The 21,193-nt window shown below is 40.6% G+C and overlaps 1 protein-coding gene across 8 annotated transcripts in view; it reads left to right on the forward strand.

The window, feature by feature from the left end:
• Dcaf1 (DDB1 and CUL4 associated factor 1) overlaps positions 1-21,193 on the forward strand; it is a 72,109-nt gene that overhangs the window by 40,168 nt on the left and 10,748 nt on the right. For 7 of the 8 annotated variants that reach the window (XR_004111390.1, XR_004111391.1, XM_031343667.1 and 4 more), the window contains exons 13-22: positions 5,367-5,491; positions 8,644-9,907; positions 10,438-10,636; positions 11,404-11,486; positions 11,978-12,062; positions 14,662-14,895; positions 15,306-15,399; positions 16,142-16,246; positions 16,681-16,754; positions 17,239-17,340. Coding sequence is in view for 5 of the 8 variants with exons in the window: in XM_031343667.1 (XP_031199527.1) it covers positions 5,367-5,491; positions 8,644-9,907; positions 10,438-10,636; positions 11,404-11,486; positions 11,978-12,062; positions 14,662-14,895; positions 15,306-15,399; positions 16,142-16,246; positions 16,681-16,754; positions 17,239-17,340 (2,365 nt within the window). In the remaining 3 variants the exon portion in view is untranslated. Of the gene's footprint in view, positions 1-5,366; positions 5,492-8,643; positions 9,908-10,437; positions 10,637-11,403; positions 11,487-11,977; positions 12,063-14,661; positions 14,896-15,305; positions 15,400-16,141; positions 16,247-16,680; positions 16,755-17,238; positions 17,341-21,193 lie in introns of those variants that run through there. The other variant, XR_004111392.1, reaches the window with a different exon arrangement.

The raw sequence follows: 21,193 nt of genomic DNA on the forward strand, positions 1-21,193 counted from the left end.
ATGGTTTCTCTGTATAGCCCTGGCTGGTCTGGAACTCACTCTGTAGGCCAGGCTGGCCTCAAACTCAGAAATCATCTGCCTCTGCCTCCCAAGTGCTGGGATTAAAGGCGTGCGCCACCACTGCCCTTAACTTGTCTTTTAAAGCATTGTTGTGTGTATACAGTTGTATAAACTTATGTTCCTCACATGCAAGCTCTTGAGGAGCTGAATAGGTCATCAAATACCCTACAATTTAGAGTCAGACCATTGTGAGCTGCCATGTGGGTGCTGGGACTTGAACCTGGGTCCTCTGGAAGAACAGCCAGTGCTCTTAGCCCCTAATCTATTGATCAAAACCTCTTATTTTGCTGTTATATATTTGAGATAGCATCACTATATAGTCCTGACTGACCTGGAACTCATGGAGCTCCCTGAGGGGTTACAAATAAGGCTGTGTGCTATGATGCCCAGATAGTATGATTTTTTTCAAAAAAAAAAAAATTCTTTACTTATTTATATATAGAGTATGTATGTGTAGCTCAGAAGACAAATTATAGGTGTTGCTTATCTCCTTTCACAGTGTGAGTTCCAGGGATCAAACAGTCAGGTTGGTGGCAAGTAACTATATCTGCTTGTCTACCTCCCTGACCTCAAAGTGTGACTTTTGTTTTAAACATTTCTATCCTTTTTTTCCTCCCTCTCTCTCTTCCTCCCTGTTCTATTTTGTCTATTTATTTGTGTGGGTACATATTTGTCAAGGTGAATATTTGGAAGAGGGATGTTTGTCTCTGCCCTTCCTTATCCATTTCTACCTCATTCTGCCCACTCCACCCCCCCTTTTTTTTTAAAAGATTTAATTATTATACATAAGCACACTGTAGTTGTCTTCAGACGCACCAGAAGAGGGCGTCAGATCTCATTATGGATGGTTGTGAGCCATCATGTGGTTGCTGGGATCTGAACTCAGGACCTTCAGAAGAGCAGTTTCGTGCTCTTATCCGCTGAGCCATCTCACCAGCCCTATCCTCCTTTATAAAAGGCCCAGGCTCTTTTTGAATTTGAAATCCTCCTTGCTTCTAATGCTAAGAATCATAATCTTGTGTCTGTCCCCATAACTGATTCTTAAACTTTTCTTCTTCCCTCCTTGGCCGCCCCCCCCCCCCCCCCCCCCCCCCCCCCCCCCCTTTTAAGACAGGGTCTGTCCTGGAGCTCAGGAAGGCCTCAAACTCAGATTTGCCTGCTTCTGCCTTTAAGGCAGTGAAGGAAATGAAAAGGGATCATGAAATTCTGTCTTTCGGTGTGGTAACACACACCTTACACACCTTTAATCCCAGTCCTTGGTCTACAGAGTATTTTGTAGAAGTGTTTAATCCTAATCTGTGGTTTCTGCTCCACCTTTAACCATTTAGTTTCAGGAATAAAGACACATACAACTTTTATATTTACAATAAGCCTTAATAAGTACCAGAGCTGGACAAGTATCTATCCTTAATGCTATTATGTCTATTTTCCAGCCAATAATTCCTTTATATAATTTGCCATGTTTTGTTTGGGCTGTTCTTAACTCCAATTAGCCAACCCACATGGACATTATTTTTATAACTACCTAACCCATGGTAGCTTTCTCTTCCCTCTACAACCTCCTACTCCTCTGTTGCCTGCAATCCCATCTAAGACCCTTGGGGGCAGGTATAAGAAGGTGCAGATTCAACAACACAGTCTCTGGGAGTCAGGCAAGTGGCAAACGCAGGCTGGTTTAATGCAGGAACTGGGCAAACCTTTATACTCCCCTCCCAGCATCTCACTAGCTCTCAAGTAGCCAGATGTGCTACCATCTTTTTCTCATTGGTTCGCTCCATCGCCTGATATAACAGCAATGGTCTCTAGCCATGCCTGCAGATTGTATGTAAGCTCACAGTTCCTATACTAAACCAGCCTGCTTTTGTCACTTGCCTGACTTCTGGAGTTTGTTGTTGATTTTTTGCCTTTAATCCTGGCCTCCAACCCCAAGGGTCTTGGTCAGGGTCTCAAGCAACACTCCTCTTCTTTCTCCTCTTCCTCCTTCTTTTCTCCTCCTTTTTTTTTCTTCTTCCCTCCCTCTCCTGTCTTTGTTTTTGTCTCTGTCTCTGTCTCTCCTCCCCACCCCCCCTTCCTTCTTCCAACTCCATCCCAGGAACCCTAAACCCCACCTATGTCTCTTCTGCCCAGCTATTGGCTATCTTTACTTACCAATCAGAAATAACTTCCAGGCAAGGTTACATAGTGTCACTTGGATCTACCTGTGGACTCTGGTCTCTAGAGAAATCAGGTCTTGGGGGCCACACTTAACATTACAGTACATAGCAACTGACTAAACCTCAACAGAGGGAGTTCCAGGACAGCCAAGGCTACATAGAGAAACCCTTGCTACCCCAGACTCAAATAGTATGCAAAAGCAAAGAACATTCATTCAGCTGAATTTCCTACATGCAGGGGTCTCCTCATTTGGGAATGGAGATACTGACTGGGCTCAGAGGAATTCCAGGGAGGGGTATGTGCCCTTTTACCTTGGGTTAGCTCTATCTCTACGGGGTCTAATTCTATAATTGGTAGGCTCTGGAGACCCGTGAGGGATTGCTTACTCATTCTAGCTATCTGTTCTTACTTTGGGCCAGATGACAAGGTGTTCTCTGGCTGTCAGTGGCTGTGCTTTGATGACTGCAGGTTCCTGGATTCGGGGGCTCATTTCTAGGTAACAGACATTTAGGCCCAGTCTCCTACACTGCCAGTTTGCAGCCTGTCCTGAAGTCAGCCTGGCCCTGGCTAACTCGGTCCTCTCTCTGTATCACCACCCAAAGCACCGGTGGGTGGGGCATTTGAGAGAATACCTTGTTTGCTAAATTCAGACACACTAAATTTGGAATAGCCATTCTCAAATTTTCTTGCCTTAGAACTTTTTACCATATTAGAACCATGCTGGTGGTGGTGGCACACACCTTTAATCCTAGCACTTAGTAGGTGGAGGCAAGCAGAGCTCTTGAGTTAAGAGGCCAGCCTTGTCTACAAAGCAAGTTCTAGTACATACAGGGCTACAAAGAGAAACCCGTTTCAAAAAACCAGACAAAACAAAAGAGAAATTATACAGTACTCCAAAAAATTGTTTTATGTTGTAATTATTAGTTTTTTTCTATACTAGAAATTAAAATGTATAACTATATTGGAGTCCAATCCAGGACCTTGCACATGCTACCACTGAGGTACACAGCTAGCTTTTTTTTCCTACATTTTAATTGCTTATGTGTATGGATACTTAGTTTGCATCTATTTGTGTACATGTATGCAGTGTCCATGGAGGCCAGAAAAGGACATTGGATGCTCTAGAGGTGGAATTATAAGATGCTGTGTGTATGCTTGGAATCAAACCTGGGTCCTCTGGAAGAGTAGCCAGTGCTCTTAACCGCTGAGTCATTTCTCCAACCCTCACCTGTTAGTTTTTTGAAACGGGGTTCTATTATATATAATTCAAGTTGACTCTGAACTACCTATTAAAGCCAGGTTAGCCTTGGCTTAGATAAGTCTTTCTACTTTGTCTCTGAGTAATGAAATTATAGGCATATAATACTATTTCCAGCTATGTTAGTCTTTTTACAATTTGCTTTTTTGCATTAATATTTAAAATGCTGTATTTCTGTATTGTAGTTTATTCATGATTGGTATTTGAGGCTGTGGTGTGTGTAATGCAGGTTTTAGCATATCTTCATTTTCACCCTTATTAGACATTACAAAGCTGTAAATGTGATTGTAAAGTGATCATATTAGCACCTTCTTATAAATGTTTGGTACTTGGTTTTAGATTTGTTTTACATTTTCTCATATTTTGAAACCTTTCCTGTTTTGTTTTTTTGTTTTTGTTTTTTTGGGGTTTTTCAAGGCAGGGTTTCTCTATAGCCCTGGCTGTCTTGGAATTCACTCTGTAGACCAGGCTGGCCTTGAACTAAGAAATCCTCCTGCCTCTGCCTCCCAAGTGCCAGGATTAAAGGCGTGTGCCATCATTGCCCAGCTGTGAAATATGTTTTTCTTTTCTTTTCTTTTTTTAGTATAGAATAGAGTTTATTTAGGGAATGGGGAGGGGAGTTAAGAGAGTAGTAGAGGCAGAGAGAAGGAGAGAGTAGATAAGTGGAGGCTGGCCATGACCACGTGGAGAGATGGGGGAAAGGAATGGAGAGAGAGGGGGAGCAAGGGGACAGGAGGCAAGAGAGAGCAGGAGTAAGAGATAGAAATATGCTTTTAAAAAAAATAATTGTCAGCAGTTACAGGGTAGTTTGTTGTGATTGATTTTTGGAATATTTTAGTTAGTGATTGTCAACTGATGGATCCTAAGTACTCTAAAATCAGAAAGGAATGAAATTTGAAGTGATTTTTGTCCAGAGTATTTTGGATAATGAATTTTGGGGGAATACATAAACACTTGTTTCTCCCTCTTTATTGTTTTCTTTTTTGAGACAGGGTCTCAGGCTGGAGAGAGGGCTCAGTAGTTAAGAGACAGGTATCTCTATATAGCCCTGGCTGTTCTGCAACTCACTCTATAGACCAGGGTGACCTCAAAGTAACATAGATCCATCTGCCTCTGCCTCCTAAATGCAGGGATTAAAAGTGTGGCTCATTGTGCCTGGCTCTAAGTAAGTTTAAAAACAAGAAAAAGAGGCTGGAGAGATGGCTCAGCAGTTAAGAGTACTGACTTGACTGCTCTTCCAGAGGTCTTGAGTTCAGTTTCCAGCAACCACATCATGGCTCACAACCATCTAAAATGGAATTGATGCCCTCTTCTGGTATTCATCTACATAAAATAAGTAAATTTTTAAAAATTATTTTTTAAAAATTAAGAAAAAGAAAAAGAAAAATCCTGTTTTGGGTAAGTAGGATGGTTCAGTGGGAAAAGAAATTGCCTCCAAGCCTGGTGACTTGTTTTGCTCTCTGGAACCAACATCATAGAAGGAGAAAACCAAATCTTGTCTTTTGACTGCACACACTGTGACACATATACTAATAAGTAAATGTAATTGCCATCATTTTATATATCCAGATTTTTTTTTTAATATTTTTTTCGTTTCCTGAGGCATGGTTTCTCTGTGTCGCCCTGGCTGTCTGTAACTCACTCTAGACCAGGCTGGTGACAATATTCAGAGATCCTCCGGCCTCTGTCTCCCAAGTGCTGGGATCAAAGGTTTGTGCCACCACTGCCTGGCTTCCAGATTGTTTTCTAGAGTATCCAGTATATTCTCATATATATTCTCATAAATATTTATGAAATACAACTGTTCAAATGGTGGCTTCAACCTGTTTTTTAAATTTATTTATTTTGTTATTGTATTATAGCTCCCCGTTGATCAATTCTTCTTCCTGTTTAGGAATGACACTGTGCGTTTTGCTTTGGATGTCCTTGCTATTCTCACTGTGGTGCCAAAAATCCAGCTCCAGTTGGCAGAGTCAGTGGATGTACTAGATGAGGCTGGCTCTACTGTCTCCACTGTAGGTAGGTTGCACCTTGTTACCTTGTCATTTTTTTGTGAATATACAGGTATATGCATATATGTGAAGGCCGGAGGACAACATGAGGTCTCATTCCTCAGGCATCAACCATTTTTCTTTATGATCACCATGCACGGACGGACGGATGGTCCATCCGCCTGCCTGTCCGTCCAACTGTCCTTCCTTCCTTCCTTCCCCTTCCCTCCCTCCCTTCTTCCCTCCCTCCCTTCCCTTCTCTTCCCTTCCCCTCCCCTCCCCTCTTCTCTCTCCCTCCCTCCCTCCCTTCTTTTGTTCTCTTTCTGGTTGGTTTTAGGGATCAAACTTCAGTCCTGTGATGATCAGGCAGATAATTTACAAAGCTGTCGAGAGTACTTTGCCATTGTCTGTTGTGTGATAGATTTGCCTTTGCTCTTATGGTCACATTTTTTTTTTTTAAAGAATTCTTTATATAATGTATATAAGTACACTGTTGCTGTCTTCAGACACACCAGAAGAGGGCATCTGGTCCAATTACAGATGGTTGTGAGCCACCATGTGGTTGCTGGGGATTGAACTCAAGACCTCTGGAAGAGCAGTCAATGCTCTTAACCACCGAGTCATTTCTCCAGCCTTTATGGTCACATTTGTAACCTAATTTCAGGATGTTAGGATAGGACAGTGGTTCTCAACCTATGGGTTGTAACCTCTTTGAGGTTGAAAACCCTTTCTTGGGTCACATATCAGATATGCTCATCAGGTATTTATTTACATTAAGATTCATAACAATAGCAAAGTTATAGTTATGAAATAGCAATGAAGATTACTTTATGATTGGGGTCACCACAACTGTATTAAAGGGTTGTAGCATTAGGAACATTGAGAACCAACCACTGGACTAGGTTCTAGAGGAGGGTATCTTGTCTGCTGTAATTGGCGCTGTACAGTTCATACAAAGAGTCATACTGATAAACTGGCTTTCTGTGTGGTTCAGATATTTCTGTACTAGTGTTTGTATATGTCCCAGGAGTTACCTTTATGATAATTACTAAGTTGGGATAAACAATGAAAGACAAGAGCTTGGTAACCTGACTGAGGACTATCTCAGAAACACAGCAAAGGAGAAAGCATGTGTGAGAAGGCCGCTGAGGTGAAGTGATTGTAGGTCCTCAGACCAATGCTTTGGAATGAAAGTGCCTATTTTAAATTCTTTAGTAGATAGTGGATAAGGTTCCTATAGTGGTGATAGTCGCTAAGCTGAGTAGGGCCTTTTGCTTTCCCATGAAGGTTTTAATATTCCAACTATTTGTCCCTTTTATTTAGGAAATATGCACACAAACTTTGGTAACTTTGGTAACACCATAACCACTCTGTGTATTAAAGTATACATGAGGTATTGTACTTTTAAGGTACAGAAAATGTAGCAGAATAGTACTCGTACTTTCTTTTTGGTTGGCTTTTGGATGGTGTGTGTTGAGACAGGGTTTCATGTATACCAGACTAGTCTCTAACTCAGTACATAGCTGAGGATGGCCTACCTCTACTTAGGAGTTCTGGACTCATTGGTGTGTACCATCATGCCTAGCTATCCTTGTACTTTTTTTTCCTTTCTTCCTTAAGTAGAGCAAAATGAATAGAATTTCAAATTATGAAGCTATGTCAACACTGGGGGCAGCCATTACCTTTTTCTTTTTTTTGAGACAGAGTTTCTCTGTCTCAAAACACAGTGTAGCACTGACTGCCCTGGAACATGCTCTGTGGACCAGGTTGGCCTTGAATTCACTGAGATCCACTTGCCCCTGCCTCTGAAAGGCATGTACCACTACCCCTGGGCAGCCATTAGCTTTTGTTTAAAAAAATGTAATATGTGTGTGTGTTCCTGTAAATGAAGCACATGTAGAGACCAGAAGACAGCTTTTGGATGTTAGCTCTTTCCTTTTATCTTGTTGCTGTGGATCCTGTGAACTTTGAACCGCTCTGTTTGCCCACCTTTGTCTTCCTGTGGAAGTGCTGTTAGTTCAACATCAGCTTATGTTTTTTTTAACATGGGTTCTGGTCATCAAACTCAGGTCATCAGGCTTATATGCTACACAGCAAGCCTTTTTATCCTCTGAGCCATCTCCTTGGCCCTTAAAACTCTAGAGTAATGGTACCTTGCTCACATGTACCTTCCACTTCCTCCTTCCTACCCTCTTGTCCCTCTTCTACACACACAGGGATTTAAATTCAGATTCTGTATATAGGACAGGATATTTTACTTTTTATGTTTGTCTTCTTCCCATCACCCTCATCTTTTCCCTTTTTAAGACTCTTCCTTTGCCAGGAATGGTATTGCATACCTTTAATCCCAGTACTTGGGAGCCAGAGGCAGGTGATCTCTGAATTGGAGGCTAACCAGGTCTACAGAGTGAGTTCTAGGACAGCCAGTGCTGTGAAGAGAGAGACTATCTCACAAACAAAACAAAACAAAACAAAAAGCCATCCAATAAAATAGAACACAAAGATCACCATTTTTCTCTTTCTTAGCTTTATTCTAGTTCAATGCCTTTTTTAGTGGTGTGTTGTTTTTGAGACAGGTTCTTATTCTAGCCCATGCTGACCTGGAATTTACTATGTAGCCTGAGCTTGTCTTGAAATTGTTAGTATCTTCCTGTCTTGGCTTTCTGAATACTGGCATCCTAAATAGGTGGGTTTTTCTTCTGTTTTATTTTAATTCTAGATTTTATGTATGAATTATGCTGTTTTGTATTGTGAGATCCATCTATTTTATTTTTTTCCTATTTACATTTTATTATTTGTTTTGTGTGTATTCTTACATACTGTGGTGTATGTGTGGAGGATAAGAGGGTAACTTACTGGAGTAAGTTCTATCCATAAATGTCAGTTCTTAGGCTTGATGCCAAGGGCTTTTTACCCAATAAGCCATTTTGCCAGTCCTATCTATTTTCTTGTAAAATAACATAATATCATTCTTTTTTATTGCTAAGATTCCTTCGTGTATAATGCCTTATTTTCTTTGTCCATTTGTCTGCTGATGGATGCTTGTACTGATACCATAACTTGGCTGTTGTTAATAGTGCACAATAAAGATGAATGTATAAACTGTTCCTGTAATATGCTGACATGGGTCTTCTACTTATTAGTTTTATGAGAAATAATATAATTTTTCCTATGTTGTAGGTATCAGCATTATTTTGGGCGTGGCTGAGGGTGAGTTCTTTATCCATGATGCTGAAATTCAGAAGTCAGCACTTCAAATTATCATCAATTGTGTATGTGGTCCAGATAACCGAATATCCAGTATTGGCAAATTTATTTCTGGAACTCCTCGGAGAAAGCTGTCTCAGACACCCAAGAGCAGTGAGCATACTCTGGCCAAGATGTGGAATGTGGTCCAGTCCAACAATGGCATCAAGGTGCTCCTGTCCCTATTGTCCATCAAGATGCCCATTACAGATGCAGACCAAATCCGGGCCCTGGCCTGCAAAGCCCTTGTAGGCTTGTCTCGAAGTAGCACCGTTCGACAGATCATCAGTAAACTTCCCCTTTTTAGTAGCTGCCAGATTCAACAGCTGATGAAGGAGCCTGTGCTGCAGGATAAGCGTAGTGATCATGTCAAATTCTGCAAATACGCCGCTGAGCTCATTGAGCGTGTATCAGGAAAGCCTCTTCTCATTGGTACTGATGTGTCTCTCGCCCGACTGCAGAAAGCAGATGTTGTTGCTCAGTCGAGGATCTCCTTCCCTGAGAAAGAGCTGCTCCTGTTGATACGGAACCATCTCATTTCTAAAGGGCTGGGAGAGACAGCAACTGTGCTGACTAGAGAGGCTGACCTGCCCATGACTGCTGCCTCACATACTTCTGCCTTCACCCCAGTGACTGCTGCTGCTTCTCCTGTCTCTCTTCCCCGGACCCCTCGGATTGCCAATGGCATTGCAAGTCGACTAGGCAGCCATGCTGCTGTGGGTGCTTCTGCCCCTTCTGCTCCCCCTGCCCATCCTCCACCACGCCCCCCCCAGGGTTCATTGGCTTTGCCTGGCCCATCATATGCAGGCAATTCCCCTTTGATTGGTAGGATCAGTTTTATCAGAGAGAGGCCATCACCGTGCAATGGCAGGAAAATTCGAGTGTTGCGGCAGAAGTCGGACCATGGTGCATACAGCCAGAGTCCTGCCATAAAAAAACAATTGGATAGACATCTTCCTTCCCCACCTACGCTGGACAGTATTATCACAGAGTATCTTAGAGAGCAACATGCTCGATGCAAGAACCCCGTTGCTACCTGTCCTCCTTTTTCTCTCTTTACTCCTCATCAGTGTCCTGAGCCAAAACAGAGGCGGCAAGCGCCAATAAACTTTACCTCAAGGCTAAACCGCAGGGCATCATTTCCAAAATATGGAGGGGTGGATGGCGGATGCTTTGATAGGCACCTTATCTTTAGCAGGTAAGGAGAGGTTCCCTGAATTCCTTGGGATGATTCTTGTATTTAAATCAGTGTTTGGTCAGTATCATCACTGAGTGATTAGTTAAAGTCATTTGCTGGCCTAAAGTATTAACTGAGTGTCCTTTATATGCTATGTGAACTAATCAGTAAGTTATGGGTTTATTTAGATTCTCGGATGTTAGATCCCTTTGCTGTCATCACAACCACTAGGTTGTTTGAGAACTTAGACAACTCATTGTTGAGAATTTGAGAAATTTGCCTTTTGTGCCAGCCATGTTGCCTTCTGTCTGATTCTTGGTAAATCATAGATACAGATCATGGGTCTCCACACTTTCAACAAGTCTTTTTTCATTGAAAATTTAAACTATTGAATGTCACTGTAATGCTTTAGAATCTACTTTTTATTTGAAAGACTTCACATTTTGAAACATAATACTCTTCTCTTATACCATCTAGCAAAATTTGTGTTTTTCAGAGTTCCTGGACATGCTTTATTCTGATTCATGCTCTCCTTCCAACCCCTTGTTTAGATTTCGTCCTATTTCAGTATTCCGGGAAGCTAATGAAGATGAAAGTGGCTTTACCTGTTGTGCATTCTCAGCCCGGGAGCGGTTCCTGATGCTTGGCACCTGTACAGGGCAGCTGAAGCTCTACAATGTATTTAGTGGACAGGAAGAAGCCAGCTATAACTGTCACAACTCAGCCATCACACATCTTGAACCGTCGAGGGTGAGGGTTCCTTCCCTGGCTGCTCTCATTTTGAGATGAGTTAGCAAAGGGAACTAGAGTTAAAAAGAGTCTTACCACCGCCTGCCTTTAATCCCAGCACTCGGGAGGCAGAGGCAGGTGGATTTCTGAGTTCAAGGCCAGCCTGGTCTACAGAGTGAGTTCCAGGACAGCCAGGGCTACTCAGAGAAACCCTGTCTTGGAAAAAAAAGGGGGCGGGGTCCTTCTCATTTATTGGACTTTATTTTAGATGAGTCATTAACTAGAGTTGATGTTGAATTATTTCAGAAGGAAAGTGAGATACTTGGCCATCTTTTGATAGGGGGAGTTTTAGCTACGTGAGGTGGTGGTACATGGGAAACAGAGGAACAACTATTATGAGTTCAAAGCCAATTTGGGTTACAGAGTAAGTTCTCTGCTGGCCCCAGTATACAGAACCTATTTCAACAAAAGAAAAAGAAACAAAAAAGCCCAGACCATCAAGGTAGATTAGTGGGGAAAGGTGCTTACTGTGCAAATCCTGACTGCCTCAGTTCCTTCTTTGGAACCCATGTGAAGGTAGAAGGAGAAACTAACTCTGCAAAGTTGTCTTCTGACTTCTACATACATGACATACATCCCCATACCTGCAAATCATACATACATGCACAATAAGTAAATTATAAAAATAAAGAACCATCTTTAGGCCCCTATTGATAAATATATTTTTCTAGTCCCCTATAGGCACAAGTAATGAAAATCATAGTGATTTTTAACTTCTCTTCTTACAGGATGGGTCCTTACTTCTGACATCTGCCACTTGGAGCCAGCCTTTGTCTGCACTTTGGGGGATGAAATCAGTATTTGATATGAAGTATGTATTTATTATAGCACTGTATGTTGTATTTTGTGTCTTACCTACTTTATTTCCTTCCATTCAATTTTAAATTATAAGCTGTTTTGGGGAAAGAGGAATAGTGTCAACTGTTGTCAATTTTCTTCCTTTCTCACATGAGATCCACATTTAATAAGAATTTGTCTTAGTTCACAAATAATCTTATGATGTTTTTATATTCTTATTATATAGTGGACTGTTCACTAACCCCAAATCGACAGTTGTATTGATTTCTGGGATATTTCAAAAGCACATGTCCTATACTAGCCATTTCTCTAATCAATAAATTTCCATTATTTGGGATTTACTCTGGTGAACTGATAGAGGGACTTTTCTTTTTAATCTACGTATACAAATTGTTTCTTCTTCAGAAACCAAGAATCTTAAGGTAAGTGTGGTTTGCAAGAGATTGAAAATTACCTGAATTTTCAGGTGATTGAAGAATATGTCCTGAATTTTGTTGTCTGTAGGCATTCCTTCACAGAAGATCACTATGTTGAGTTCAGTAAGCACTCTCAAGATCGGGTCATAGGCACAAAAGGAGACATTGCCCATGTAAGTATTTAAGAATCTATTTCTATCAAGCTGATTTTACCCATTTGTTCACATTGAAATCTTCTGGAGGTAATGTGGGAATTTGTGTCTTCTTGGCAGCGAGAAATCACACATTGATGTGGGTGTGGTAGTCCATGTCTATAATCTCAGACATTCCAGAGACTAAGGGAAACTGTAGTCTCAGAGTTGGCCTGAGCAATTAGTGAGCCTCTTCAATATACATTTTAAAAGGCTGGGAGGTGAGTTGGGAATGTAAACTCTTGTCTAACACAATCTAGAATCAATCTATAGTATCTTACAACAAAAACAAAAACCAGAGACTCAAACAAAGCATTAAAACCCCAAAACGACAACACTGCTCCTGTAATTAGAGTCCAGAGTAAGTAAAGTGGTTACAAATTACACAAAGAGCCAGGCATGATTGGGAATACCCGTGACTCCTCACTTTGGGGCAAGAGAACCAGTACTGACAACTAGTTAGACTTTGTCACAAACAGGAAATTGTGTGGGGGAATATGAAGATGTCAAGTATGACCCTGGCGGTTGGACAGGACTGGTAGTACAGCAGCCTGTCTGTCCATCTCTTTTTTTCCTTTTTTGTTTTTTGAGACAGGAAATTTACTTTTTTTTTTTTTTAAAGATTTATTTATTTACTATTATATGTAAGTACACTGTAGTTGTCTTCAGACATACCAGAAGAGGGTATCAGATCTCATTATGGATGGTTGTGAGCCACCATGTGGTTTCTAGGATTTGAACTCAGGACCTTCAGAAGAGCAGTCAGTGCTCTTAACCGCTGAGCCATCTCTCCAGCCCGAGACAGGATATTTTAAATGTAGATTGGCCTAGCTAAGATCTTTTTGCCTCAGCCCACCAATTTCTAGGATTATAAGTGTGGGCCAGCCATACCCAGCTGAGAACAGAGGTTTATTTATTTCTTACCATGTTTTAGATGAAATAAACCTCTTCCTTTAGGGAGCCTTATTGGTGAGACATACTAAATTGTAAGTGTTGCAGAGTATGACAGTAGTGTTTAAGCAGAACCCCAAAGCTTTTCCCTGTCTTATCACAGGCCTCCTGATGTACTAAATATTTAAACAAATTGGACAGGGAAAATCCTGCCACACAAAGGAGGTGTGACTATCATGCAAGTAGCTGGAGAAGTGAGCTAAGAGCTTGAGGAGGCTATAAGCAGGATTTTCCCTTTGGAAACATAACAGTATATAGGAAATTCTAAAAAGAAATAATGTACATACCTGTCACCTTGGTTTGTAATTTTATATTCTGCAATATTTTCTGTAGACATTTCTTTTTAAGAAATTATTTGAAATAGGGTTGTGAACATCATTATGACATTTTTATCTGTTTACTATTTATCTTCTAACAATAAAGATACTTAATTGTATAATTAATTCCAAATTATTCCCAGATGTATACCTGTTATCTAGTCCACACTTAGTTTTTTTTATTATTCCTGATTTACTTGGTTTCAAAGGCTCTTTTGTTTTGTTTTGTTTTGTTTTAACCAGGACCTAGTCAAGATTCATGTAATGTCATTGGGTTTTGTTTTGCTAATATTTTAAGCTAAGAATCTTTCTTTGGTGTTCCTGACTTTGGATTTTGAAGTGACCAGGATGGCTGTCTTGTCTGTGATCTGAGCTTATTTCTTTTCTTTCTTTTTTTTTTTTTTTTAAGATTTATTTATTTTATGTATATGAGTACACTTTAGCTGTCTTCAGACACACCAGAAAAAGGCATTGGATTCTATTGCAGATGGTTGTGAGCCACCATGTGGTTGCTGGGAATTGAACTCAGGACCTCTGGAAGAGCAGTCAACGTTCTTAACCATTGAGCCATCTCTCCAGCCCCGCTTGTTTGTTTCTTTATGATGTCTCCTTACTTGTGTCTATGGAGTGCCTTTTTCTTTTTTTCTTTTTTTTTTTTTTTTGGTTTTTCGAGACAGGGTTTCTCTGTGTAGCCCCGGCTGTCCTGGAACTCACTCTGTAGACCAGGCTGGCCTTGAAGTCAGAAATCCACCTGCCTCTGCCTCCCAAGTGCTGGGATTAAAGGCAGGCGCCACCACCGTCCAGCTGGAGTACCTTGTTTAAACTGGAAATATTACAGCATGTTTTGGTTAATGGGAGAGATCTGGTCTCTGCTTCAGCTGCAAATTATAGATTTTAGAATTTTGTAGTATGATAGGGCTAAAATATACTCTGGAATTTTAAGGGAAAAAACTGGGTGTTTTACTTTTGAGTAATATTTTATGGTTAGTCACTGATCTTTGACAACTTCTCAGGTTTAACCTTGGAAACATTTTGTTTCTTCAAAACAGGAGAAGAAAAGGTTGGTTTGTTATTTTAATTCTTAATGTGGGTTAAGTTGTCATTTTACTGGGAAAGGGTTTCCCAAAGTCAGCTGGGCACTGGAGTACCTCACCTCTCCTCAGATAGTGTGCTGTCAACTATTTCAGTTGTGCATGTTAGGGCTTTTGTAATTGAGGTTTGAGAATGGGGACAGGTATCTCACAGTCTCTCTTTAAACCTGTCACTGTGTAAATTGGTCTGATTTTTCTCTTCCTGCCCCTTCTTCTCTAAAGATTTATGATATTCAGACTGGCAACAAGCTGTTGACTCTGTTTAACCCAGATCTTGCCAACAACTACAAGAGGAACTGTGCCACCTTTAATCCTACAGATGATCTTGTCTTAAATGATGGCGTCCTCTGGGATGTCCGCTCTGCACAGGCCATCCACAAGTTTGACAAGTTCAACATGAATATCAGTGGTGTTTTCCATCCAAATGGGCTGGAAGTCATCATCAATACAGAGATTGTATCCTTTACACTCATGTCTGACTTTCCAAGTGTTAACTTGATTTGTTAGCATAAATGTTTCAGTACTGCTTCCCTTTTACTTTATAGAAATCAGTTGCTAGACATGAGGAGAATGGATAGCACCATTGGGAATTGGGAGGAACAGAGGTCACATAGCATTTCTGTCTGTGGGATTATTTGCAGGAATAGCAATCAGTAATGTATGTTGGCATTTAAACCCTCATTATCTTCTAGGAAGAAAAAGAAGCAATAAATGAGAGTTTCCATGAGGTTAGAGAAGAACCTTTGTGGATTGAGGGGTATAGTGCAGAGTGCTTGCCAAGCATGGGTCAGGTCACTCTTACCCTTGTAAAACAAGTTCTCTCAACTTTTGTATAAAATAGTTTCCCTTAATCACACCCCTCCTAGTGGGACCTTCGGACTTTCCATCTTTTACACACTGTCCCTGCTCTGGATCAGTGCCGTGTGGTGTTTAACCATACCGGGACAGTGATGTATGGAGGTAATAAGCACTATCCTTCATTCTCTTTACCCTGTCCTACACTTACTTGATATGATACTTTTAGAATACTTTTCACTTGTGAAAAACAATTGAAAATTAAAAGAAAAAGAACAAATGGTGACAAAAGAGAAGATGAACATTTTGTTTGTTTGTTTGAGACAGGGTCTCAGGTAGCTTAGACAGATCTTGAGTTTTGAATTAATTTTTTTTAAGTTTAGTATATCTTTATTAGTTTTCCTGAATGTATGTCTGTGCATCATGTTCATGCAGTGCCCACGGAGGCTCTGGTGCCCATCCTCTAGGACTGGAGTTAGTTATACACAGTTGTGAGCTGCCATGTGAGTGCTAGGAATCGAATTATGGACCTCTGGAAGAGCAGCCGGTGCTCTTAACTGATGAGCCATCTCTCTAGCTCCTAAGGCTACTAATTTTTAACACAACAAACTTGTACAGAAAGATTTTATGCAGTAATTTCCACATTGTTATCTTAAAAACCATTGTATTTGTTTCCTTGGGATATTATAAAACTTCAGCCACAATACTTATTGAGAGATTGAAGATATTGTTTGCTGCAGTGAGTTGGGTATGAAATAAGGACATCTAGAGAAGAACTAATAAATGCAGAATAAATTTGGAAGGATACTCACTGAAGTCTTGATTGACCTTTGTAGTTTCCTCACTTGTGGATCAGCAGTGTTTCTGATTCTTAGTAAAGTTTCACTCTTCTGTCTCCCCTAATTAGCAATGTTGCAGGCAGATGATGAAGATGACTTACTGGAAGAGAGGATGAAAAGCCCCTTTGGGTCATCCTTCCGAACATTCAATGCAACTGATTATAAACCTATAGGTAAGTGTGAAAAGGGCAGATGATGATCATTGCTTTTTCTTGTTTTTCATATCCTTCCTTAAAATCCTCCATTTTTCTAGTAGGACTTCTTATTGACAAGTACAGAAATTATAGAAATATCTATGATTATGACCCTTAAATATTTTCTTTTTAATTTATGTGTATGTGTGTGTCTGTACATAGGTATGCTCATGTGAATGCAGGTGCCCACAGAAGCCATAGACATCAGATCCCCTGGAGTTGGTTACAGGTGGTTATGAACCACCTAGTGTGGGTGCTGAGAACTGAACTTGGGTCCTTTGCGAAGATGCCCTCTTAACTACTGAGCAGTCTATCTAGTCCTCAATATGGGCCTGTAATTAATTCCTGTAAACAAAAAGCAGGTTTTTAGGTCACAGGGCTAATTTAATTTTCAGTCATGTTGTATTTTTCAGCAACTATTGATGTGAAGCGGAACATCTTTGACCTGTGCACAGACACCAAAGACTGTTACCTTGCTGTCATTGAGGTAAGGGGGGCTTACAGAGACTCTCTTCTTTTGTTCTGGTATTTAAGGTGACTTTTGGCATTTTATCTGATACCAATGCATTTTAAAGTTAAGTAGTATTCTTGATGCTAGATTATTGGCAACTTACTCAATTGATAGGAGTCGGGAGATGTATAGTCCAAGAGAAACAATGAGAACAATCCATTTATAAATTCCCAGCTCCTGGACTCAAATTACTTTTCCTTCCTCAGAGGAGTCTTTGTTTCTTCAGAGTAAGATAAGGTTGTTCCAGTGGTGGTGGCTTCTCCTTTGCTTATAGGTACCACTGCCCAAACTCTTCCCGTCCTTTCTTTCCCCATTCTGTTCTAGGTGTAACATTTTGAGTCAGCCAAAAAATTTTGGTACTGGAAGCTTTGTTAGTTATAGGGTCAGGGTAAAGGTCAACAGCTGTGGTGTGGATATGACCTCTGACCACTGCTTATTTAGAATGGTTGTTCCATTCCAGAATCAAGGCAGCATGGATGCACTGAATATGGACACAGTATGCAGGCTTTATGAAGTGGGTAGGCAGCGCCTGGCAGAGGATGAGGATGAAGAGGAAGACCAGGTCAGTGATCTTTGAATTTTCTGTTAAAGCTTTGAGAAGCATGTGCTCTACTTTTTGTTGGAGGGGATTACATGTTGCTATATTTGGAAGACCTGTTAATATGTCTGAAACTTAAAGTAAAATTTTGTTAATACAGAACCTTTTCTTGAAAATGGATGTATTATGACACTTGCTTTTATTAAAGAACTTTAAAACAAAAAGGGGCTAGGAAACTACTCTGTCATCAGTACAGTTTTAAACAAGCAAAGTGTGCTAGTGCTCCCCACATTCTCAGTACTCAGGACGCCCGGGTACAAAGTATGATAGTGCATACCGCTTTCTTAGTACTCAGGACGCCCAGCGAGTTTGAGGCTAGCCTAGTCAGCACAGTGAATATTTCAAGGCCAGCTTGAGCCTGGTGAGACCATTTCTCAAAAGCAGCAATCTCCCTCCAGAGTAGTAACAACAACATCACATTCTGCCACCCATGACCTGTGTTCCATTTATAAAGTGCAGTCTATCCATCTCTAATTTTAGTTCCATGCTTGTTATAGTGTCCATTTGGGGCTTCAAGTAAGCAGCTCCTGTAGGGCCAGCATAATGGCTCATTGGTTAAAATTGCTTGCTGTCAAGTGTGATGATCTGAAATCAGTTCCCTGGACTCACATGGAAAAAGGAGAAAACCAAATTTTCTAAGTTGTCTTAAGTCCTCTAACCTCCACATGTGAACTGTGGCATACACTCCCATGTGAATGATGGTAACAGAAAAGATGAGCAGCTCTCATATTCCAGTGTCATTGTCATCCAGACAGTCACTCTTGCTAGAGAGGGGGTGAACAGGTAAAGATCATTTTGAGAAATTTAAGCATAATATGACCTATTTGTGTTATACTTATGTCCCACAGTGTTAGCTTTGCCCTTCTCACAAGGCGGGTTTATACTATAGATGCCTGTTGTATTGTTGTCAGTTCTGAAGAGCATCTCTAACTTGAGAGCATCAGCAGCTTTTCCTGATGCTAGCTCACTGCATTCCTAGAGCAGTACTCTCTAGTACTCTCCACCTCCTCTGCCCTAGCATTCAGAGGGTTTGCTGCAGCGTTGATACAGAGTGGAAATCCAAGGACCAGTGTTGGACTTCTCACTACAGATAATGAGGGCAGTAAAATAACCTTTTGCAGATCTTAATTTCTTCACCTGGAGTCATGATTGTTTGTAAGTGACCATCCCAAATAGCATGTACTTTACATTTACAAGAATATTTTTAAGTATAATCTTTCTTTTTTTCTCTCCCTCCCTTTTATGCATGTTTTTTTCTCTTACGTGATGAACATATGCTAAACACATCCCAGTCCCTCCTTTTTTTTTTTTTTTTTTTTTAAGATTTATTTACTTATTATATGAAAGTACACTGCAGCTGTCTTCAGACACCCCAGAAGAGGGCATCAGATCTCATTATGGATGGTTGTGAGCCACCATGTGGTTGCTGGGATTTGAACTCAGGACCTTCAGAAGGGCAGTCAGTGCTCTTAACTGCTGAGCCATCACTCCAGCCCCAGTCCCTCCTTTTTTAAACTTTGATATAGGGTCTAATCAAGTTGCCCTTGGTTTGTTCAAACAACCATCCCCATCCCCAAACAACAAAACCAAATCCCAAAGCAGATTTACAAAACAAACAACAGTACCACAAACAAACAAGCAAAAAAATCCAAAAGCCAGTAGTTTCCTGAGTGCAGTGGGCTTAAGGACTTATTTTCTCTAACAGACCTTAATACTGACTAAACAAAGATGTTTTCTTGTGCTACTTTGAAATTCAGTGTATGTTTCCCTGTTAGGCTTTACACTTACAAGTGCATCGTCTACTCTCTAAATGGTAGCTGAGCTGGCTGCGATATATATATCTATAAATCTGAAGCAAACTCATCTAACATCATTATCCCTGCCCTCCATATTTTTGAAGTTTATAAGGGTCTGGGCAGCAGTTTTCTTTGGGGATCATTACCTGCGCCAGTGTGGCCGGGTGTCTGTTCTTCAAGGTGGAGCTTGAAAGGAAACTAGGATTACCCAAGATGCTGGGAGGTAAGGGGTGGTTGTTCATTGTGTTGGATTTATTCTTGAGTATGTGGGGGTAGTGACAGAGGCAGAGGCACTGAGGGTAGCTTGCTGGCTTTGGAGTCAGACCGTCAACTTAACCTAAGTATTGCACTCCTTGCCCCACTATCTCCAGGGAGCTCGGGTTAAGAAAAAGACCACTCTTTCTGTGATTCTGCTTAACAATACTGTTTAATAATTACATGAGAAAGATGCTAGAATGAGGACAGGTCGTTGGTAAGGGTTTCTGACTTTTGGTTCTGAAGGAAAAATAGAGGTTATCTCAGCATGTGTGCCAGTGTCCAAATAGGCAGCCTCAAGCGGGCTCTGGCAAGCAGCTCTGCTGTCCCATGTGTAGAAGGTCGGAAAAGCTTTGTACTTGGAGGAACTGTGTTGTGTGCATAGGTGTGTGGCATGGGTTAGTTAGTGCTGTTTTTAGATTTCTTAGGGTCTAGGCTAAGTTCACTGTGTACCACCACTTTAGTCTGGTCCACCATCTGCTACATTTCAAATTTGAAAGACATCCACTATTGAGTGCTTTGATTTAGAGATGTTTGGGATGGGATAATATTATTATTATTATTCTCCTCTATAACATTATTCTGTTGGTCCAGATTGTTCCTAGACTCTTGTGATCGTGTGATGGATCCATTGGATCTCTCCCCACTACCTTTCTGAATATTTTAAATGCACACTTTGATTTATATGCTTCACTTGATTTTTAAAACTAGACTTTTCATTTTCATATGAGTTATTTGCAATTCAAAAATTTGTCCTGGTCTTGCTACCTGATCTTTGGTCTTCTCAGATGGTTCAGGTGTGTCATGTGTGGATTAGGGATGCAAGCACCTGTCACCAACACCTTTGAATTTGCCTTTCACTTTAGCAAAACAAGCTCAGGATAATGAGTGGTCAGTTGCCATTTGCTAAAATGGTCCACCTTAAAGTAAGTACCTGTATAAAACGGTAGTTATTGAGTGTTATTGAGATACTCTATAATGTACCCCAAAAGTAGTTTCCATTTGGATCATTGAGACTGCTCATCAGTTAAAGTTATTTGCTGCCTAGTCTGATGACATGAATTCAGTATCCCAAAACCATGTGGTGGAAGGAGAGAACAGACTCCCACAAGATGTCCTCTGCTCTCTACTTACAGACACACACACACACACACACACACACACACACACACACACACACACACTCTAATGAAAAAGTTGCTCTTTACCATTAGGCTTAAATAGATTCGGATATTTATGTACAGCCATGAACTGTACATCATGTTAATGAATGAAATATATAGGACAACTTAGCCTTGCATAGAGTTGGTCCAGAGGTAGCTGCTCTGCATGGCTTCATGAAGTTCATGAGAGCATGGATGAGCCTGTCACCCACTAGAGTTCATATTATTCATTTCATGTTTAGAATCTATATTTCTAAAAAATTAATTTAGTAAACTCTATTATTGGCTTATAGGGAAAATTAGGAAGTCAAAGATTAATAATTTATCATTTCCCCTAGATGTTGAAAAGTTAATAGTTTGTCAGTTATTGATAACCTTAAATTTATTAAGAACAATCTGAATAAGGGACTAATGCTTTGTTTTTTACACTCTGTTTGGAATCTGGGACACACTGTGCTGTGCTTCCTGTGTGTCCTCCACTGGCCAGAGGTGAATATGCTGACTCTTGATGGTTCCTCTCCCTTAAAAATATAAAACCAAAATATACTTGAGTTGAATTCTGCGAGTAAGGACAGAAAAGCACATGTGCTTGTGACCCTGAAA

The sequence above is a fragment of the Mastomys coucha genome, unplaced genomic scaffold, assembly GCF_008632895.1.
Source record: "Mastomys coucha isolate ucsf_1 unplaced genomic scaffold, UCSF_Mcou_1 pScaffold23, whole genome shotgun sequence".
In the NCBI taxonomy this organism is placed as follows: domain Eukaryota; kingdom Metazoa; phylum Chordata; class Mammalia; order Rodentia; family Muridae; genus Mastomys; species Mastomys coucha.